This window comes from Xyrauchen texanus, chromosome 6 (assembly GCF_025860055.1).
Source record: "Xyrauchen texanus isolate HMW12.3.18 chromosome 6, RBS_HiC_50CHRs, whole genome shotgun sequence".
Lineage (NCBI taxonomy): Eukaryota > Metazoa > Chordata > Actinopteri > Cypriniformes > Catostomidae > Xyrauchen > Xyrauchen texanus.
The window spans coordinates 27,229,948-27,252,193 of NC_068281.1; the positions used below are offsets into that span (position 1 = coordinate 27,229,948).

Consider the following 22,246-nt stretch of genomic DNA (forward strand, 5'->3'; position numbering starts at 1 on the left):
AAACTAGAATTAAAAAGATTTATTAAAATGTGTATACTGGTCGTAAAACACCTTTTTATTCCCCAAATATCCCTCTCATTCACGAATCAATGCCATTTCGTCATTATCCTTCAAAACCACAGTACACCAGAAAAAGAAAAACTCAAACAATATTTGCTGACCTATTTCGGATTTTATTTCCGTGTATGGTTCCAGTGTTATGCAATTTTATATTTTCCCCAAACCCCCAACAATAGTTTAAGTAGACAGTTTTCTGTGTTTACACAATCTCCTCATAAGCTTAAATAAAAATATACATTTGTGTTCACACTAGGAAGAACAATTATTCTACATTTTAAAAAGAAAGGAAAAATCAAAACAACATTGTCCCCTCTCCCTCATGATGTACCATGATGGTGTTGTGTTCAGTATTTGCTGGATTCACTTATATATAGACTCTTACATTAAGTGTTCACTCACTGCTGAAACCATTTCATAATTTGTTAAAGAACTTCAAGATATTCTCTCAACTAGCTCTTCCCTTCACCGAAGCTAATAAAAAATAGTCACCTAGGTATGACACTACTCTTGGTAAATGTGGCAGTAGTGATTAAACTCAGTCAAAATATTGCATCAATACCACTGGCATTATTTCAACATTTGCATAGATCAATAAATGACCAATCATAAATAAACCACGATAGTCTATCCTCAATATAAAGTCAAAGCATAGTTTACTATGACAACATTTCTCTAGTGTTGATTTATTTCAGTGTTCATTGTTATATTCTGACTTCCTAGCCAGGCAACCAATATGTTAAGCATAAATACAACATTACTCTTCACAACCTAAAGCACATTCAATCAATCTCTCCAATACAGATGAAGACTAAGTATCAAACACTCCAATTAAATATTTGTGATGAAAAGATTCTAAAATCACAAAAATATTAAAATAACTTTCAAACTCTAATTAGCCAGTAGAGAAAGATTTTGGTTTGCAACACTAAACAAATACAAAACCTTTGTCCAGAATTAAAAATTGGACTTTCCTTAAACATTTCCGCAACACGGGAAAAAGCAATAAAAGCAAAATAAGGATCCTTCTAAAACATAAATGACTAAATGTAACAAAGCCAAAATAATGTAATGCCATACCTAGACAAAATTAGTCCATATGCAATATATCCATTCTGTTACAGTATTCTATAGCTCCTCTGAGCAGATTCTGGGGCACTGATATGGGGCATTAGCTAAATATACAGGAGATGATCTACACTGAGTGCTGAGTTTAAGACAGCAGTGCATGAATGATTGTGTAGTAGCTTAATGACACTACAAATATTTATCAAACTGTAATTTAAGTTAAGGTTTTCGTATGCTGCTACCAAACCATTTGTTGGGTATAAAACCAACAGAAGAATGTGTAGTTTAATCTAACAGGCTGTAGAAAAGGTTCCAACTTAGTTACATAAAATACTATCTTCTAAATTATGATCTACAAATTGTAAAACAATGGCTTACTCATATTCAAATAACCTACAAGCATCCTGACTACATGCACGCAAATGTCAAATAAAAAGTATGCTGAACTGCACCCTAAAAGTTCAGTTCAAAAAACACATAAATCCAAGACCTGATTTTAACAGTAACAAAGCCAATAAAAAACACTCACCCAATGATCGTTAAGCAATTTCACAAACATGATACAACATGGTACTTGGTAGTAGTGACACTACTGAAAAGCAGCTTCGTCTTTGATTTCTGCACTATGGGAATCTAGACACAACAGTTCAGAGGAAACTGTTTCCGTTCCGCTCTCAACTAAGCTACATTTCAAAGACTGTTGCTCATCAGAATAGCCCTGATCAGTTTCTGAGGGAAAAGGTGAGGACACATTGGGTTTTAAGGGATGTTCTGCAGGCAGGGCAGAAGACTCAAAGTGAAGGGCTGTGGGGTCAATGAGCAGAGAAGAGTTGTCTATAGGAGGCACAGAAGAGTCAAAAGATGGGATTGAAGAATTCATCAAAGATGACATGTCATTTGGCATGTTATAATCAAGTGGAGTATTTGGGAATTGAGGGTGTGAGAGATGAATATCTGAAGGTGGTGGTGAAGATTCTTCCTCTGTAATCTGCTCCTCAGAGTCCCGGTAAGGAACCTCATTGTCTTGTAGCTCTTCTGCCAAATGAGAAATGTGTTTGCATTTTTCATGTACTCAATTTAATGATTTCCCAGATTGAATTCTGTTGGTCAACTTCACCTAAAAATATTAAGGCTGCCTTACCTGATATGCCAATGTCGTCTCGAACAGCCAGGGATGTGTTTGTCATGTCAATGGAGGAAACAGATAGGTCCAGTCGGTCTGCAGTGTCTGACACCTCTGAATTCATCATAGCCACTTCAGACTGATCTAAGAAACATGGAGGAAATATTGCTCTGGTACATTACAATGTCTTTTCATGATTCTTCTTCTACAGAACATGTTTAACAAAAAGAGCCTAAAACAAGCAGCCTAAAATAAATAAAGGGAAATAGATGGAGCATATATTTGAATGCCTTACAAGGATCCATGACTCTCTGAATAGGTGTTGGCAGTGGCGTTTCAAGATCCAAGCCACTCCCCGTCTGACCAGATGCTGCCAATAGGGACACCTAAAGATATACATTTCAGTTACACTGCTACAAATTATCTACCAAACATTCTAACCTAAAGCAAAACCAAACATGCTAATACACATACTAATTTATTAATCTACATTTAATTCACAAGACATCACAGTCTTTCCGAATACACATATGGCAGCAACTAACGATTATTTTGATAATCAATTAATCTTCGGTTATTCCTTTGATTAAATCGATTAATCTGATAAACTAAATATTAAAATATAATAACAAAAAAAAACAAAAAAAGAAATGATAAAGAGCGTAAGCATTTGGTTCGATTTACAGAACTGAATTCACGATTCTTTACTCTCATAAAACTTTGAACAAAGCCTAAATCATGAATTGTTACATTTGAATGTATTATTATTATTATAATAATTATTATTACTTTCGGGACATATGCAAATTCCTTTCCTTTACTTGTAAAACTTAACAAAAAGTACTGGAGTGTGACAAAAAATCCTAAAAACTGAAATCGTGTTTTGATGGTGCACGGATTAATCCAAATGATTACGCTCCCTTTCTCCACTGCGATCAGTTTGACTGATGCGAATGTATGAGCTCGTTCACTTATCAAAGTTTAACGGATACTCGCTTGTGGTAAAAACAAACTGTTTTGTGAAGTACACACTTTATTTTGAATTCACAACATGTGAGTGATGCGCTGGAGAGAAACAACTCACGTATTAAACAGCACACGCCCTGTGTCAACGTAGGCTACCTGATGCAGAAACCAGTCCTCAAAAACGTTATGCTTATTATGATCTTCTTTGAAGTGTTTATAAAGTGCTCTTGTGCTCTGGACAACTTGGGTCATGTTTGTTCTGTTTCAACTTGTCTCTGTTGTCTTTCAAATGAGTTTCATCATGCAACACATTTTTCACTGGTCTGTAAAGTGACGTCAATGACAGGGCTTCACTGTGCTTACCGCAAATATCCAACTAATTGATAATGAAATTAGTTGTAGATGATTTCCATTATCGATAATTATTGATTAGTTGTTGCAACCCTACAAAAGAAACTACCTCTGTGAATCCATTTGTGGGCAATTCTTGCTCTTGGGTCCCAGCCACAGGAGAAATCTGAGGACTGACATTTTCAGATTTTGGGCTGTCAGGTCGTGCTGGGATTCGGTGCAAGTAGCCATATCCAATGCCACAACCAAGACTATGGAGGCAAAACCAAATAAAGTTTAACAAATGCTCTGGAGGAGGCAGTTTTGAGAATTATTACTCAAGAAATGCATAGTGAAGGCTAGGTCAGGACTTCACTAAGTAAAGGATAATGTACATTCAACCAGTTGTTATACCAAAATAAACCTTGTTATTTTCCAAAAATTACTGTCCGATTGTAAATTATCCTGCTTATTACACGGCTACCAACCAAATACATATTTGACTGCATGTAAAATATTGATTTGTGTTGAAATTATGTTATTAAGAAATAATAACAAATCACTAAGTCTCTAAAAACAGCTAAATTCCACATCCACTTTGTGTCAGTGTTTACATTGCAAACAATGACCATCTGACTGATCATTATTCTGCTTATTACAAGACTACTTGCCAAATAAATAAATAAATGGACATGGAATATTAATTTGCATTGAAATGTACTTTTTATCTTAATTTTATATATCACAGAGTGATATAAGAAGTAGAAAAGATCACTCGCAATATATATATCACTAGTATGATATCACTTAATCTCCAGATATGCGGTTCTAATTCAGAAGTATTCGACTGCTAGATGGCGCCATTGGTGAATTTAGAATTGAGGATACAGGACAGCCATGTAATAAGGTATCCTTTTTTTAACAGGGTTATTACCTGCCTTCTCCCCCCCAGGCACCATTTGGTGTGACAACCACCTCCCTGCATTTATCCGTCTCTGTATTATAGACCAGGAGCTTCAATGGCTTCCCCTCGTGGGCTTCAATAAGGGAGAAGAAGTCCTCTGACTGTTGGGGAATTAAACCATTTCTTGACTGTAAAGAATATCACTTTAATAAATCTTTTTTCCCTCTGCAAATAAAAATCAAGCATTCATAAATATAAATAATTCCCTCCTTACATCTTGCAAAACTTGGTCAGCTCCGACAATAAAATCTGCATGTTCCTTGAGTCCGGCCAATGCTGCAGGTGAATTTGGTTCCACATCCTAAAAATTAAGGCAAAATAACTATACAAAGAATAGAGGATGGTCTGATTTTGAAGGAGCCAAAGTATTTAAAGGAAACAAACTACATACCCTAAATACAAAGATGACTTACTAGAACATGCCAGACATTTTCATTGGCTCCTTGAAAGCTGCAGAAGCGGACACTGGCGCCCAGAAGTCCCTGGCCCCCCCACATGTTACTAGGAACCACCTCCAATTCCCGCACCCTCATAGTCTTTGTACAATATATCTCCATTTTCACCGGTTTCTCCACATTAGCCTTGAGGAGGTCCTTCAGCATATCATTCTCCTGGTTCTGTTTAGACCGCAAATCAGGAATAGAATGGTCATTAATTCCTCATTATCAAAGTAACATTGTTGATTGATTGCAACATTTTATTTTCAAAAGTTCTATGCATTCCCCACCCCTTGCATGTTTATTTACTAAAGGCATAGTTCACCCAAAAATAACAATTCTTGCCATGCCAGGTGTGTATGATTTTCTTTTTTTCTGCAGAACACAAACAAATATTTTTCGAAGAATATTTCAGCTCTGTTTGTCCTCACAATGCACGTTTTGGGTGAGAACAGACCAAAATATAATTCTTAGTATACTATACTTCTTAGTGCTGACACATGCGAAAGTGCTAGACGGCGCTAGGAAGTGTAATTGAGCTTGAAATCACAATGGCCAAGGAGACGGCTGTCAAGATTTATAGTGGTAAAGGAATTACATTTTAGTCTGTTCTCACCTAAAACCAATTGGATCATTTCAGAAGACATTAATTAAATCACTGGAGTTGTATGGATTACTGCCTTTGTGATATTTGGACCTTCAAGTTCTGGTAACCATTCACTTGTATTTTATGGACCTACAGAGCTGAGATATTCTCCTAAAAATGTTTGTTTGTTTAAATCCCTTTTGAAGTATTCTGCAGATTTTCGCTCAAAACTGGTACTGAAAATGCAGAAAGATTATGTTGAGTGGTGGTGGCATAGTGGGCTAAAGTACATAACAGTTAATCATAAGGTCGCTGGTTCGATCCCCACTGCCACCACCATTGTGTCCTTGAGCAAGGCACTTAACTCCAGGTTGCTCCTGGGGGATTGTCCCTGTAATTAGTGCACTGTAAGTCGCTTTGGATAAAAGCATCTGCCAAATGCATAAATGTAAGATTAGCAGATTCCATCTGGGCCTGCTGATTGCATGTTGCTGATTACAGATAACCTCTGGCGCCATATGTTTTGTGTGTCAAAGTAAATGTCTGAATTACTGTACACAAATTCCACATCACAAGAAAAAAATATTTTTACAAATCAAACGTACAAGACGATTATTGCCAATGGATATGATGAAATCAAAAAAGGGCTCCAGACCAGCCCTCTCTGCAGGTGAGTTCTCTTGAATCTGTGAAAAAAAAGAGTAAATCACTGTAGGGTACATTTACATTCATGAAATTATTTTTTCTTTAAACTTTTTAAATAAATCTACACTCCTTCTCGTCAGTGCTTCAAATTATTGTGCATACTAGTAGGGAGTTTAAAGGAAAATGTAACCCAAAAATTCTAATGATCTCATCATATACTCATGCCGTCCCAGATGTGTAAGACTTTCTTTCTTCTGCTGAACAAAAACGAAGATGGTTTGTGTTTAGCACCACAAATATGGACGCCAGAACTTTGAAGCTCCAAAAAAACAATTAAGGCAGTATAAAGTAATCCATACGACTCTTGTGGTTAAATCCAGGTCTTCAGAAGCAATATGATACGTGTGGGTGAGAAACAGATCAATATTTAAGCCATAATTTTTTTCTTCTTTTGTTTTTGTTATTTTGCATTCTGCATGAATATCGCCACCAACTCAGCAGGAAGATGAATTTATAATAAAAAATGACTTAAATATTGATCTGTTTTTCACACATACTATCATATCGCTTCAGACATGAATTTAACCACTGGTGTCTTGTGGATAACTTATGCTGAATTTATGTGCTTTTTTGAGCTTCAAAGTTCTGGTCACTATTCACTTGCATTGAATGGACATATAGAGCCGAGATGTTCTTCTACAAATCTTTGTTTGTGTTCTGCAGAAGAAAGTCATACACATCTGGGATGGCATGAAGGTCAGAAAATTATGATATATTTTCCATTTTTGGGTGAACTATTCCTTTAATGACATTCACTGGGTAATAATGTGTTACCCAAAATAATAAATATCTGTGGGACTAGAATATTGTTCCTCTCTCCCTGCGGCTTCATTCTTTCTTCAGTGACGTGGCTGCTGTGCTTATATATCCAAATGCTCTTTCCAAATATATTTTCCCTACAGTGATTAACAAAGCACGACTTAGGAAAGTACACATTATACTAAAGCACTTTGAAACAGTAAAGACTGAGGTATAACATGCTAGCGTTGAGCGAGAAATCTTGAACGCTGTAATAGACAATGAGCTGTCAGATATATGTTTACGTTGTTGCCGCTTTGAGTAGCAGATTTCGTGGATTTATTATTCGAAAACTGACACAGTTTAACTAAATCTGAAGTTTTCAAAGCAATCCTTTCAGCACAAGTCTGATAGACTCTGTATTCTCTTTAAAAATATGTCAAAGTCTACGGCTATGCGGACATGATAACTTTCTCATTGAAACGATGGCTAGCAAGCAAAGCTGCTCGTTGTCAAAACCAAAGCCAGAAAACTGAAGTTATTTACCCCATGAACATGATAGCCCTCTGTTCCGCCCTCAGGTGCACCGCTGCTCTGCGTTAAGCCCATTGATCTAAATCTTGAATGCCTTAATGTTTTGAAATATTGTAATGTTTCGCTATCAGAAACTAAAGCCCCAGACAGAGATTACTCATCACATCGCAGACATGTCGACCGTCCTGCGTGCGTGGAGGCAGACGAGAGCAATCGAACATGATGCCAAGTTGTCAAAGATTCAATACAAAGCTTGTCCTGCTGCTGGCGACTGTGGCGCTCGAGAGATCTGTTCTTTTAGGTTTGTCACCTAAAATCACTTTTACATCTAAATCCAACCTCAGTCTCAGTCTTGACTGCCAGTGTAACTCTTATTTAGCAGGAAATGAAATCGTATTTAGAAACTTCTCAGACTATTCATTATTTCTGTGAGGACCCCTGTGTCTCTCAGAAGATATTGAGGGCCACTCTACATGTTCTGCTCCTCTACTTTTGTGAATATTTGGGTAACAAAATGGGGCAGAGGCAGGCTAAATACATACAAATTGTGCCATTGTACAAAATGTCATTTTTCCCACCGTGTCCGATATTAAAATCAGTGCGATACACTTTGCAAAAGGAGTGGGAATTGTTGATATGGCTTTGAGATATGAAATTAAATTCTTCTGTCCAGCTGTTGTTAAATGTAAATATTTTATATTATATTTAGTTTTTCCCCCCGGAGCACCACCTGAGACTTCTCCCATCTACCAGTGATGCTTGATTCAACTTCCCTCCTCCACTACCTGCGCAGATATCAACAGCACAACTGGGTTGTAGGTTCCCAGGTTGAGGTCACAAATAGGTTGAAATTTGTATGATGTGTCGATTGTGTGAGTAGGATGCGTTTCATACAAGACCTGGCAACTGCACAACCTTGGAATAATATATTGATGTGATTATTCATATAATGAGGTTTGGGCCATTCAGATTACGGGAGTTTCCCAGGAGAAATAACAAAATGGGAGGGGGTCGGAAGGTGGGTGTGAAATAAGGGAGACTCCCAGGAAAAACGGGAGTGTTGACAGGTATGATGCTCACACATACAGAAGGTAGTACTTCATTTAAGATTCTGTGCTTAATAGTTTTTATTTTTGTTTTGTTCTCTTTTCTTTTTGTGCTATGAATAAGAAAAAAACTTGTATTTGGAATAAAGTGTTTTGTTGATATCATTAAATGATTTTCAGGCCTCTTTGAGTCCTGGTTGAGAACAACTAGGAACCCTAAACAGCAATTATTTACATTTTAATATGGAGTATGAACAGGGGTGTAAAGTAACTAATTACAAATACTCACATTACTGTAATTAACCAAGAATTGTACTTAATGGTATACTTTTACCTGAGTACATTTTAAGTGCTGTAACTAATTTAATGCACTATTTTCCCACCATCTGTGTTTGATACTTCCCTACTCTTTTACTCTTGCTTCAGTAGTTTTTAGGACAGGTACTTTTACAAACTCAAACTACATTTAAGAAGCAACAGTAATTTTACTTGAGTATTGTTTTTCAGTACTCTTTCCACCCCTGAGTATGAAACATAATAATACCCCTCTCCATCCCAGATTTGTCAGTTTTTGAAAATAACGAATACTTAATCTAATCTAATTAAAGAGTACTAAGAGTATTGGATAGGTTAAGTGTTTAATAAAGCCTTAATAAAATAGATTTTATTATCCATCTTAAAATTTCAGTGTGTTATCTTAAAGATTACAAATAGATCAAATAGAGTAATTTTATTTTAAATAAGTATTTCTAACAATTTGTTCCACAAAGGAAAAGTAGTTTGGAAAAAATATAGACATAAATATAGAGTAGGCATACCAGAATGAAATATTTTCAAATCAAATGCAGTCTGGATTAAAAACAAAATATAGTACATGTAATTCTTTTAAATAAAAAACAAACAAACATAAAAACATTAAGCAGAGCCATTATGCATAGTAGCGAATACATTTGCCATGCTATACAAAACAAAACTTTGACTAGCATGATCATTTGAAGCAAAACACATTCAACCAATAAATATGAACAGGCTTTTATGACCAAGTAAATAATTATAACTTTCTTTACTGAAATGTAACTATTAAAAACGTGAATTTTTCATTTTCAATTAAATCAGAATTAGACCTAATAATGTAGTGAAGATGTGAGTGTAGATTTCTGAAAAAAGAGGGAAAAGATTTTAGCAAGTAAACGCCTGTAGTTTATAAAGTATAAATATAAAATTTTACCTGAAATCACAAACTTTCAGTGAATTTTAGCAACAAAATGTGCACTTGAAATTGACATGATACTTTACACCAACTTTCATTAAGTGGTTTTTGAAAATCAATTTACACTGTGGCCATTCATTGTTATAATCTATATTAATATCCAAAAAATAATAATTATTAAACACTATTATTAACACTATTTCTCAAAAGAAATGTCATACAGTACAAATTGTAACTGATCAAGGCTTGTTTAAAACATCAGTACAAACACTGATCTGCTCTGATACCCATTAAGAAATTCCTACAAGAGATTCCAGAAGACTAACGCCAGAGTCCTCTATTTCGGCAGGGCTGGGGCAGCTCGGAAAATGAATATGTGACATGTAGTCCATATGACTGTACACTTTAAAATGGCTGTAACTTGGACCGTACTCATGGAAACTGTCAAAGAAGAGCAGGTCTGAGTCTGAGGACAGACTAAGGTCCAAGTAACAGTTTTCTGTATTATCACTGGATGGAGAAGGTGTATAGGGTATATCAAAGGTGTCACTTACAATCTGCATTGTGACCTGATTAGCATTTTCATCCAGATATTCCAATTGAGATGTACTGATGTTGCTTTCAGACTGTGTGTTATCTTTTGTGGATATGCCCGATATACTGCCAGCAGCTTCTGTGCACAGATCCTTGCTCAATGACTGTTGCATGTTGCTGCGATTACACTCTTTGATATATGGGCATTCGTCCCATTCAGGGTCTGAAAAACTGAGAATGTGAGTCAGCCCTCTGTCGTCATCATCCAGCATGGGTCGCTCTGAGAGAGGGCTTCCATTCATCTCAGAGTCCAGACTCAGAGATGAGGAGAAAGATGTATCTGTCATGTCACTGCTACAGCTGCTTTCTGCCTCCCTGCAGTGATCTGAGCTCAGGTGGAAAGCTGGACTGGGCAGCAGAGAAGGAAATGGGGAGGAGTCGTTATCTATAGGAAATGTAATGGCTGCGTTCCCCTCAGCAGGCTGCTGCTCAGTGGTGATTAGACGGTTCTGGTCAAACTTCTTATCCAGCTGCCTCTTCTCCAGCTCTAACTTCATGTGTGTGTGGATATAGTGACTCCGTACATGACTGGAGTTGAAATCAATGCGGCCCACTGGGTTCCCACAGCCTTCCTTCGAACATCCACAGGGAAAGTTTGTGCGATCCATCTGTTAATGTTGACAGAGGATATTTATCAACAACAAATAACGAATACTGCACCATCATTACTTCAATTCTCATTAATACAACAGTATGTCCAGTGACTAACTATACAATAAAATTAAAAAAATATCTCAATTGTTTCTCCTAAAAAGCATAAGATTAAATGAAGAATGCACTGAGATTTACAAGGCCCTGACCCCATGTCTCATTTGGAGTTTCAGAAGAGATCTAAACAATTTACAGATACCAAGGTCTGCAATAAAAAGTCAAATTTCAATATGAACTGAAACATTTCCAATAATCCCAAAACCAAGTTATCTGAGCCATTCTATCTACATTAATTTCATAGCTATGTTCTATTAATGTATGTCAACAATATATCATTTGTATCTATTTTTAGTTCTCCAAAGGAATTTTAGGAGAAACATCTGAGACAAAGTTTATACCTAAATGAAACATAGCAGAAAACTCCATTAAGTCTCAAGAGCTATGAAAGAGCCACAAAAATAACATGACAATTGCAACATAATTTATAGACTACAGATCATTTGAATCATTACCTGGCACTTGATGCCTGCCTGACTGCAGGCGCAGGTCTCTGGATCACAGAAGCCCTTGCAGTGGCAGCCACAGTCTTCCCGCCACTTTCGTAGCTCCTGCAGCTGCCTCTTCTCTTCTCTGTCAATTCTCACCACATCCGCAGCTCTCAGCAATGCACGTCTCCGTTTGGATGAGTAGGGACGGAAGGATTCCCCATCCTTCAGCTTTGCATTGATGAGATCAACATCTTCATCTGGGACATCGTTCACAGTCAAGGTGGCCACTTTTTCTATTGTGTGAGTGCCACTACTGATCAACTGCAAAAGGACAAGATATGAGAACATGAAGTGCATTTACATGCACAATCTTACGATGGATGGTTGGATGGATGGATGGATGGGTGGATGGATGGATGGATGGATGGATGTGTGGGTGAGTGGGTGGGTATATCTTTCTTTCTGTCTATCTATCTCATTGAGGCCTTTGATATGACATAAAGAGAACATACATGAGTTGGATCTTGATAACAATGAACTCACCCTTTGTCTCAAGGCCTCCAGCCTCTCCTCTTCGTGTCGCTCACGGAGTCTCTTCAATCGCAAGCGCTGCTGCTCCTCCGCATGCTCTGTCAGTGTGAACTGCTGGCAGGCAGCATGCCGACTAACCATGCCCAGTGTACAGCCACCATGACTGGGCACACTGATAAAGCCTTGACATCGCTGGAAGAAGAACACTGTAACCAGGCCAAAGTCAACACTGCCTTTAGACTGAGCATTTTTTGTCGTCTTCAGGATGGATGAAACTGAAGGAAAATATGAAGATATTAATATTTGGGAGGTAGTTATTTTCCAAAAAGTGTCTAATCCATTGTTTTAAATGTAGCTGTTATTGTTCCAGTTGCCACTAGAGGGCATCTCAGTCAGGTCTGTCAACAAGTAAACTGAACTCAACACTAGATACTGATGAGACAATGAGGAAAAAATACCCAATTCATGATCAATTCAATGACCTGGCAATTTTATATATGCAGTTAAAAACAGAACAATACATTTATTTCAAGAATACAAAGTTTAGTGTTATCTGTGTACGCGTTCCTGCATCTCTGCAGTACAGTACCAATTTATGAGTAAGAATAAGTGCCTAAGGCTTTAAATCAGGGCCTTTAAGACTGTTGTCACTAAGGGTTTTGTTAACTTAAGGCATTTCTTGGAACTGGTTGCAGATACTTGCATGTGTGTGCACAGTCATTGCGATTAGTAAATTAGCTTTATCTGTAGTGGTTAACTTGCAAACTTGTACTTTTCACAGTTTTTAAACTAAAACAACACATGATGAACCAGGCTATTGTTAGCATAATCCCCTCCATTAACAAAACAGTGTAATAGCTCTACCTGCCAAGGAAAACACTTACACAACAGATATACACTTTCCCAGTCAAGACACTACACCTGAATATACAGTAGCTTGATAACTATGCTAACATTGAGGTTTTAATTTTTAAAATTACTTTGCAGCTTCTAGTGATAAACAATGATTTGACCAGCCTTTTACTTTAAAATGCATCATAAAGCTGCATAAATGACAAGCAAAAGAGTAACACTCTCACTTTTTTTCTAACAATAACGGTTCCTCTTATCAGTTGCACTGCATAATAATGCCAAGGGTAGATAAGAAAGGCACTTCCACATGTGTGCGAAAACACTGTTGGTTTGCATGATTTGAAAAATGCACAGCCACTAAGCATGATTCACAACTATTCCAAAGAAACTCACTTGGCATGTGAAGGCTGGAAGGAAAAGGGCCAATGGGGCCAATGTCCACAGTAACACTTTGGTCGCCATCTTCATCAGAGTCCCACTCAGAGTGTGATGAGGGGGATGAGGAATAGTAAATGGCATCCTCATCTGAGAACCCATATTTTCTCTTTAAACCCCCATGCTGCAATGTAGCCATGGCGATCTGTCAGAATATAGGAGAAATTAAAAGCATAAGATTAGAGAAGCATCAGTCAATTAAAAAGTAACTAGCAATTGCTGTCACTCTGGCATGCAACAGACAAGAAAAGATAATGACTGACTTGAAATACAGATCATATTTTGGCTGTCTGTAAAGCCTAAAAATAGAAGTTGTGGAGATTCAGTGGCCATTAGCAGACAAATCCTAAACCATCAACAACTTGATATCTCTTTTCTGTAATGGTCAGTGGCACAGAGTCACATCTTCACTTTGGGTAAAAGCCTGTTTAACAGGTCTAACTTCCCACCAAAACTTGAACTTGACTTGAAACACTAAAACACCACAACTAGCACTGTTTCTGAGTGAAATGGTCATTGTCATTAATCATATTATGCAAAGCGTACACATTAGAGTGCATTATGCAAGCAATGGGGGATCAATGGTTCTTTCTATCTCCCCCTTGAGAAATTAACATTCCTGAGATGTTTTGAGTTCTTCAAGAACAAAATGTTAAGACATTCAGTTCAGCTTAACATCCCAAACGGGCTACACTGCATGACCAATTTGTAACCCGCTACTTGTTTTTATTTCAGAATCACAAAAATGTATGATGCTACTTTCCAAGCTCCATTTCAATGCCTATAAAAGCACACACTGTATGCAAAACTAAACAAAATGGGAAACACAAAAATTACTAAAGTTGTTCTGTTTGAGTGGGAGTGCAATGGAAAAACAAACACGCACACACTTACACAGAGGACTCTGTACCACAAATGACCGAAAAATACTACGTACCTCACACCACAGGACAGAGCAAACTCGATCACAGATCACCTGGTGCTTGTTCCAAGTGCATCCAGTCAAGCCCAACCCACACAAATGGCTCATGAGCCAAGAACACTATGTGCCCCTTTACACACTGCCTGTATCCTGAACAACCTTAAGACTCTCTCAACTCTTTTCACACAGGTCTGGTTTTCTTTGGATAGTGTTATGTAAACACCAGCACTGTAATCCCAAATGCAACAAACACAGTGCACACTCTCATAGTCAACTATGTGAAAGGTTGCTGCAATCAGAACATTCTGCATTAAGCAAATGACACTCTGAACGCAGTGCTGCACATTCTTGTTGTGTTTTTCACCATATGTACATGATAGCTAAAGCATATGTTTCACTTTTGCATAACAGCTGCATAGCACATAATTTCAAGATATGCAGAATCAACTGGTGTGTTGGCACGTGTGATTTACAGCTTCCTGTAACTGTAAAAAAGTGACAAAGATCGACAAAATAGCTTCAAAGCCATTAATATATGCATTGCAACCTTTGTGTATGTACAGTATGTAATGATGTGGAAGTATGTTAGTAGTAAGACAGGAAAGCAAGATTATTACAAGTACATCTAAAATATATATATATATATATATATATATATATATATATATATATATATATATATATATATATACATATATATATAAAGACAAAATAAAAACATGAGATGACTTTCCACTGAACCCAAACAGAACTGATCGTCTCAGGGACTGTCACTGGCATTTGGCCGGACTACAACTATGTAACTGCACATGTGAATATAAAAATGTTTTCCGCACATGCAGACACGAGGAGATGTGGTTTGTGTACTCTGAGAGGGGAGAGGAGACAGCTGTCAGGTGGGGAAAATAAGTTATCACCCTGGCCTAAAGCAAACAAAAACAACATGACTTATGCTCACCTTTCCCGTGCAACAAACTTAATGCATAATGTATCTGAAAAATATAAAATAGAATGACACAAACAAACAGGAAAGTTGTCATACCCACTCTAACTTTCTCTTGGGCTAAATGGAATAGTTCACCCAAAAAAGAAAATTCTCTCAATATATACTCACCCTCAAGCCATCCATGATGTGTATGACTTTCTTTCTTCTGCAGAACACAAACAAAGAATTTAGAAGAATATCTCAGCTCTGTTGGTCCATAAAATAAAAGTGAATGGTGGCCAGAACTTTGAAGCTCTAAAAAGCACATAAAGGCAGTAAAGTAATCCATAAGACTCCAGTGAATATTTTCATGTCTTCAGAAGCAATATGATAGGTGATGGAATAGATCACACCTATCATATCGCTTCAGAAGACATAAATTAAACCATTGGAGTCACATGGATAACCTTTTTGCTGTCTTTGAAATTTATGTCACCATTCACTTGCATTGTATGGACCTACAGAGCTGATATTTCTTCTAAAAATCTTCATTTGTGTTCAGCAGAAGAACGAAAGCCAATTTTTGGGTGAACTATCCCTGTAAGTAAGCACTTTGTCTCTTCTTTGAGTCATCCCTTAGAGATTTATAAAGATATGCAGTGACACATGCAGGTGCACTTACAGTTCACACTGTCAGCCACTCACTATCCTTCATATCTCTCACTATGTTACAATAATATTAGCTTAGTCGCGTCTCCCTCTCGACGTGTCACCGTACATTGCGTCTCCCTCTCGATGCATCACAGTAGGCTGCGTCTCCCTCTCGACATGTCACCGCTCTTTGTGTCTCACTCTAGATGCATCACAGTCAGTTGCATCTCCGTCTCAACGTGTCACCGTTCTTTGCGTCTCACTCTTGATGCATCACAGTTAGTTGCGTCTCCGTCTCCCTCTCGACGTGTCACCGTTCTTTGTGTTTCACACTCGATGCGTCACAGTAGGTTGCGTCTCCCTCTCGACGTGTCACTGTTCTTTGCGTCTCACTCTTGATGCATCACAGTTAGTTTGGTCTCCCTCTCAACGTGTCACCGTTCTTTGCGTCTCCCTCTCAATGCATCACAGTTAGTTGCATCTCCCTCTCGACGTGTCACCGTTCTATGCGTCTCCCTCTCGATGCATCACAGTAAATTGTGTCTTCCTCTCGATGCGTCACCGTTCTTTGCGTCTCACTCTCGATGCATCACAGTTAGTTGCGTCTCCATCTCGACGTGTCACCATTCTTTGTGTCTCCCTCTCGATGCATCACATTAGGTTTGCGTCTCCCCCTTGACATGTCACCGTTCTTTGCGTCTCACTCTCGATGCATCAAAGTTAGTTGCGTCTCCCTCTCGACGTGTCACCGTTCTTTGTGTCTCCCTCTCGATGCGTCACAGTAGGTTGCGTCTCCCTCTCGACGTGTCACCGTTCTTTGCGTCTCACTCTCGATGCATCGAAGTTAGTTGCGTCTCCCTCTCGACGTGTCACCGTTCTTTGCTTCTCACTCTCGATGCATCACAGTTAGTTGCATCTCCCTCTCGACGTATCACCGTTCTTTGTGTCTCACTCTCGATGCATCAAAGTTAGTTGCGTCTCCCTCTCGACGTATCACCGTTCTTTGCGTCTCCCTCTCGATGCATCACAGTAGGTTGCGTCTCCCTCTTGACATGTCACCGTTCTTTGAGTCTCACTCTCGATGCATCACAGTTATTTGCTTCTCCCTCTCGATGCTTCACAGATATTTGCGTCTCCCTCACGATGCATCACCGTTCTTTGCGTCTCCCTCACGATGCATCACAGTTAGTTGTGTCTTCCTCGCGACGTGTCACCGTTCTTTGCGTCTCACTTTCGATGGATCACAGATAGTTGCGTCTCCCTCTCGACGTGTCATCGTTCTTTGCGTCTCACTCTCGATGCATCACAGTTAGTTGCGTCTCCGTCTCCCTCTTGACGCATCACCGTTCTTTGTGTCTCCCTCCCGACGCATCATCGTTCTTTTTGTCTCCCTCTCGATGCATCACAGTTAGTTGCGTCTCCCTCTCGATGGGTCACCGTTCTTTGCATTTCACTCTCGATGCATCACAGTTAGTTGCGTCTCCGTCTCGACGTGTCACCGTTCTTTGTGTCTCACACTCAATGCATCACAGTTAGTTGCGTCTCCCTCTCGACATGTCACCATTCTTTGCGTCTCACTCTCGATGCATCAGTTAGTTGCATCTCCCTCTCGACGCATCAGTTAGTTGCATCTCCCTCTCGACATGTCACCGTTCTTTGCGTCTCCCTATCGAGGCAACACAGTTAGTTGTGTCTCCCTCTCGATGTGTCACCATTCTTTGCGTCTCAATCTAGATGCATCACAGTAAGTTGCGTCTTCCTCTCGATGCATCAATGTTGTTTGCATCTCCCTCTCAATGCGTCACCGTTCTTTGCATCTCCCTCTCGATGCGTCACCGTTCTTTGCGTCTCCCTCTCGATGCATCACAGTAAGTTGCGTCTTCCTCTCGACGCGTCACCGTTGTTTGCATCTCCCTCTCAATGCGTCACCGTTCTTTGCGTCTCCCTCTCGGTGCATCACCGTTCTTTGCGTCTCCCTCTCGATGCATCACAGTAAGTTGCGTCTTCCTCTCGATGCCTCACCGTTCTTTGCGTCTCCCTCTCGATGCATCACAGTTGCATCTCCCTCTCGATGTGTCACATTTGCGTCTCCCTCTCGATGTGTCACAGTTCTTTGTGTCCCCCTCTTGATGCGTCAGTTAGTTGCATCTCCCTTTTGATGCGTCACAGTTAGTTGCGTCTCCCTCTCAATCTGGACACAAAGCTTTTTTGCTTGAATGGGTGGAGCTTAAGTTTAAGTAAGTAAGCTTCAGAAGCCTCAGTTTTAATCTTTAGGTTCAAGTGCAAGTCGTTTTATTGTTACTCAGTCCCACCAGGATTTCACGTCACTTTTTCCTGAATATTTTGTGGTTGTTTTGCAGTGAAAACTCACAAATCATCATTATATACCTCTGTAATTGTGTTAATTATATTTTAAATGCAATTACATGTAAATATTCTATTGCACAATAACTGAATATGCAGCTAGCAAGAAGTAAAAGAATTACCCACAAAAATAGGCTACCATACATTTAGGTGAAACATGTGGGTATTGGAAGACCCTTAATTATTTTTATATTAAAATGTTCTGCCTCAGACAATGCAAGAAAACTTCTCTAAGTTTAAAATAGGCGTGCAATAAATCTGTAAATTAAAAACACAGATGAGGATTAATTTGACCTGTAGCAATTATTACACTGTATGATATTGAAATCTGATATATGGCCATATACAAACAAATATAATTAGCGTTCACATATTTGAGCATTTATGTACAAATTTAAATTCCACAAGTGTTATGAAAAATACGTTACATATATGAAAGCGGATGTTTTTGTCATATTTTGAAATATATGTTGAATTTACTGTATGTATATATATTACTTTTTTATATCAATAAAAAAATATTTATGAACATCTATTTTCAGATTCATAGCCTACTGTATTGAAAGATAATGTGGTCATTAACTTTTTAGGGCATTGGAGATAGAGAGAGTAACCATAAGTGAAAGTGGTAGAATGGAGAGGAGGTAATAAGTAGCTCACAAACTGCACATTTTTAAAACACTGGAGAAAAATTATTTAATTGTTTTTTGATGCCTTTAATGGAATATGTGTATTCATCCCTTTGCACATGTCTATATTTAAGTCATATTACACTTGCATATAGTATTGTGCCTCAAATATATAAATAAAATAAAAATGATAATAATAATAATAATAAAATAAATATAAAAGTTTTTTGTATTCTTTGTTTTCACATTTTACTACACAACTAATGGGGATTTTAAGTGAATGTTAGGGTTTCTGTGTATAAATGGAGATTTTGTGTCTCATTCACAGAACGCAGGGTGAAGATTTTAGCCAGCTGTGATGTATGTGTGCTGTCTCCGGTTCCGCAAAAGTTTAGACAAGGATTTTGATAGTGAACGCAAAACGTGGAGGAGTCGAGGCAGAGAACTAACTGTTACTATGGAGATGATACAATGGCAGCTGTGCATTTAGACATGTTGCAACTGCTTCAGGCTTTTCAAGCATTCACTGTAAAACAAATCCTGTTGTCTGTACAAAAAAATAAAAATACAAAAACTGGCAGCTGTGGTTGCCAGAATACTTATGTAGAAAATACAGTAAAAATGAAAACAACTTTACAGAACAACCTGTACATTTTACAGTTTAAATCTGTTGTAATTTACATGACCACGCTGGCACTGTAAAAAAAAATATGTAAAATTTAAAGTAAAGAAAAACATCATAAACTTGATATTAACCTTCCAAAACTGTAAAATATCGACATTTTACTTTATAATGTATTGTTAATCACTGTACAAATTACAGAAGAGAACATGATGGCATAAAGTCCTTCAACAGTGGCTCTTCCAGGAGCAATGTAACCAATGTCCAATAAATGTCACCCACACAACACTAAACACCATCAGGGTAACACATAATGCAGTAAACATTAACTAAACTACATCAAATATAAAACAGAACACCTCCAATGTACATAACTGATATTAAAAATAACATAACTATTCACATAAAATATAATGAAATATAATGGGTTGCGCAGGGAATTGTGGGAACGCCCGAATATTGTTTTTACTGTAATTTTAACAATAATTTACTGTAAAAAAAAAAAAAACATGTACTCTCTTGTTAAACAATGTACATTTTGACCATTAATTATAAAGGAAAATCATACTCATGAGCATGATCGTAAAATCCTGGAGGGACTGCTTATTTCTCTTCTGTATGGCAGGGGATGAAACGTAACACAATGTCTCCTGAGCCAAAAGAAACAAACATATGGTCTGTTGGTAATAGACCAACATTTGCCACAGATGACATACATGACCAGTCGACCTATGTATTTGAACAAATAACAATAGAACTCTTCACAAAAAACAATACAGACAATCGATATATACAGAACATTTACAATTAGGGGTAATTTACACTGAGTTAGATATGGGAAAGTGGTAACCACATCTTACTCTTAGTAATAGCCTTCTGTTGTGCAAGTTGTACGTCTCTATATATAGCAGTGATGCAGGCTTTTACATTGTGAGGTTGCAGCAAGTTATCTTGTGCAAAAGACAGGCAAAATACATATGGATTGTAGAGTCAATAGAAGTTCATATAAAGAAGTGCATATACAAGTAGTAGTGTATAGACAGTATACACATGCACATTTGGAAATATTATGAAACTGTGCATATGTGACGGACAACGAGGGAGACGCTTATGACTGTGACCGCGAGTGACAGGCGGTGGTTCAGGTCTCCGTGTCACTGAAAGATTCGGCCCTCCCCAGATCTACTTTAGTGTCCTTCATTTCGCTTTAGAGATGTTTAGACACTTGGAAAGTCTGACCATAGCAGACCGTTTACATCGCTTTAAAAGCTTCTTTTATTATTATTTATTCTGCAGCTGGTGAATTCAGTAGCCGAGTTTCTCGCGACCAAGTATTCATTACGGACATGAGTGACCACACCACAACCAACGTGATAAAATAAACAATGGGTATAACAAACGAGGGGTTGAACAGCACATCACACTTGTCTTACTGTATGTACACACTCAGACACACACACACACACACACACACACACATATATATATATATATATATATATATGTTAATATGTTATACACAGCCTATGAGTTAACCTTAAAGTTAAAAGTTATTGTTTCATTTGTAGATTTGTTGACATGCTTCGAGATTTACAGCACTATAAAGCAGCTTGATGGAAAGCAAACGTGAACTCACCCAGTAATTATGCACCCGTGTCTCATGAGTGGAAGAGACGACCATACGATGCTTGTAGAGTTATTAAGATAGCACCAAAATCCTCCTTCTAATTCCTCGATTTACCTAATAACTCTATCGTTGCGATCAGCTGCTGTTGAGTTGTGTGTGCTCGTCAGTGGAAAACTCCCCCCACAGAGCCTAGCGTACACAGTAATATGAGGACAAAAAACACAACTCATGACGCTCAGCGCGTGTACGCAGACACAGGAAGGAACAGTGAAACAACAAAACAAACTTAATGACGAAAATATACAACAAAATCCTCTTTTGCCGTAATAATACAGTACTGACGGCACTTCCTTTAATTTGTTTAATAGCTAAACATCATATCATTCAAACAGGGCTGCAGAGTTCAAAGTGCAGAGGCCGTAGCCTTGCAAGTTTTGAAAATTCTTTCAAAATATTTACCTACCCTCATGCATACCAGATGTGTATGACTGTCTATCTTCTGCAGATCAAGATTTTTAGAAGAATATTTCAGCTTTGTAGGTCTATACAATGCAAGTGAACTGTTACCAAAACTCTGAAGCTCCAAAAAGCACATAAAGGCTAAATAAAAGTGTCTGTCTATTAAACCAGTCTGTCTATTTAACCAAGTTAAATTAATATTCTCCTGAAGCGATATGATAGGTGTGGGTGAGAAACATGTCAATATTTAAGCTTTTTTTTTTTTTTACTTTAAATTCTCCTCCCTGCCCAGTAGGTGGCAATATGCATGAAGAATGTGAATTGGCTAAAAAAAAAAAAAAAAAAAGAAGGGAAGTGAATGTGAAAGTGAAAGTGGAGATTCATGGTAAAAAAAAAAAAAAAAGGACTTAAATATTGATATTATGTTTTACCCATCCTTATTATATTGCTTCTGAAATTTGGATTTAACCACTCATTTGAATAACTTTTTTGCTGCCTTTATGTGCTTTTTGGAGCTTCAAAGTTCTGGCCACCATTCACATGCATTGCAAGGACCTGCAGAGCTGAGCTATTCTTCTAAAATATTTGTTTGTGTTCTGCAGAAGAAAGAACGCAATACACATCTGGGATAGCATGAGGGTGAGTAAATGATGAGAGAATTTTCATTTTTGGGAGAACTATCCCTTTAAGGTTGCCTAAGTTCAGAATTAATTTTAGCTCTGTTGACATGTT

General features: G+C 37.9%; 2 protein-coding genes across 4 annotated transcripts; both read right to left on the minus strand.

Annotated features, from left to right (window-relative positions):
* Positions 1-159: 159 nt before the first annotated feature.
* Positions 160-7,698, minus strand: LOC127645240 (Golgi reassembly-stacking protein 1-like). 2 transcript variants are annotated; one of them, XM_052128792.1, is made up of 9 exons: positions 7,521-7,698; positions 6,137-6,217; positions 4,922-5,125; positions 4,723-4,809; positions 4,479-4,609; positions 3,675-3,816; positions 2,544-2,634; positions 2,267-2,392; positions 160-2,160 (listed from the first exon to the last, which is right to left on the minus strand). In XM_052128792.1, the coding sequence occupies exons 1-9, from the start codon at positions 7,581-7,583 to the stop codon at positions 1,715-1,717; spliced, it is 1,371 nt and encodes a 456-aa protein (XP_051984752.1). In that variant the 5' UTR covers positions 7,584-7,698; the 3' UTR covers positions 160-1,714. The 2 variants fall into 2 exon arrangements, with proteins under 2 accessions (XP_051984752.1, XP_051984751.1); XM_052128791.1 differs by having other exon boundaries at positions 4,479-4,636.
* A 1,586-nt stretch (positions 7,699-9,284) lies between these two features.
* On the minus strand, positions 9,285-21,466 carry LOC127645844 (cysteine/serine-rich nuclear protein 1-like). Of its 2 annotated transcripts, none has more exons than XM_052129521.1 (5): positions 21,065-21,466; positions 13,274-13,460; positions 12,041-12,303; positions 11,522-11,818; positions 9,285-10,966 (listed from the first exon to the last, which is right to left on the minus strand). In XM_052129521.1, the coding sequence occupies exons 1-5, from the start codon at positions 21,107-21,109 to the stop codon at positions 10,055-10,057; spliced, it is 1,704 nt and encodes a 567-aa protein (XP_051985481.1). In that variant the 5' UTR covers positions 21,110-21,466; the 3' UTR covers positions 9,285-10,054. The 2 variants fall into 2 exon arrangements, with proteins under 2 accessions (XP_051985481.1, XP_051985480.1); XM_052129520.1 differs by lacking the exon at positions 21,065-21,466 and adding an exon at positions 14,253-14,650.
* Positions 21,467-22,246: the final 780 nt, after the last annotated feature.

Excerpts from the sequence above, each read along its gene's own strand:
- LOC127645240 (XM_052128791.1), bottom strand. The coding sequence starts at position 7,583 with ATGGGCTTAACGCAGAGCAGCGGTGCACCTGAGGGCGGAACAGAGGGC. Across the intron at positions 4,810-4,921 it reads AAAATGTCTGGCATGTTCTA|GATGTGGAACCAAATTCACC; the intron begins GTAAGTCATCTT and ends CTTAATTTTTAG. Across the intron at positions 2,393-2,543 it reads TCAGAGAGTCATGGATCCTT|ATCAGTCTGAAGTGGCTATG; the intron begins GTAAGGCATTCA and ends CATGTTTCTTAG.
- LOC127645844 (XM_052129520.1), bottom strand. The coding sequence starts at position 14,345 with ATGAGCCATTTGTGTGGGTTGGGCTTGACTGGATGCACTTGGAACAAG. Across the intron at positions 12,304-13,273 it reads TTCCAGCCTTCACATGCCAA|TTTCATCCATCCTGAAGACG; the intron begins GTGAGTTTCTTT and ends ATTTTCCTTCAG. Across the intron at positions 11,819-12,040 it reads TGGAGGCCTTGAGACAAAGG|TTGATCAGTAGTGGCACTCA; the intron begins GTGAGTTCATTG and ends GTCCTTTTGCAG.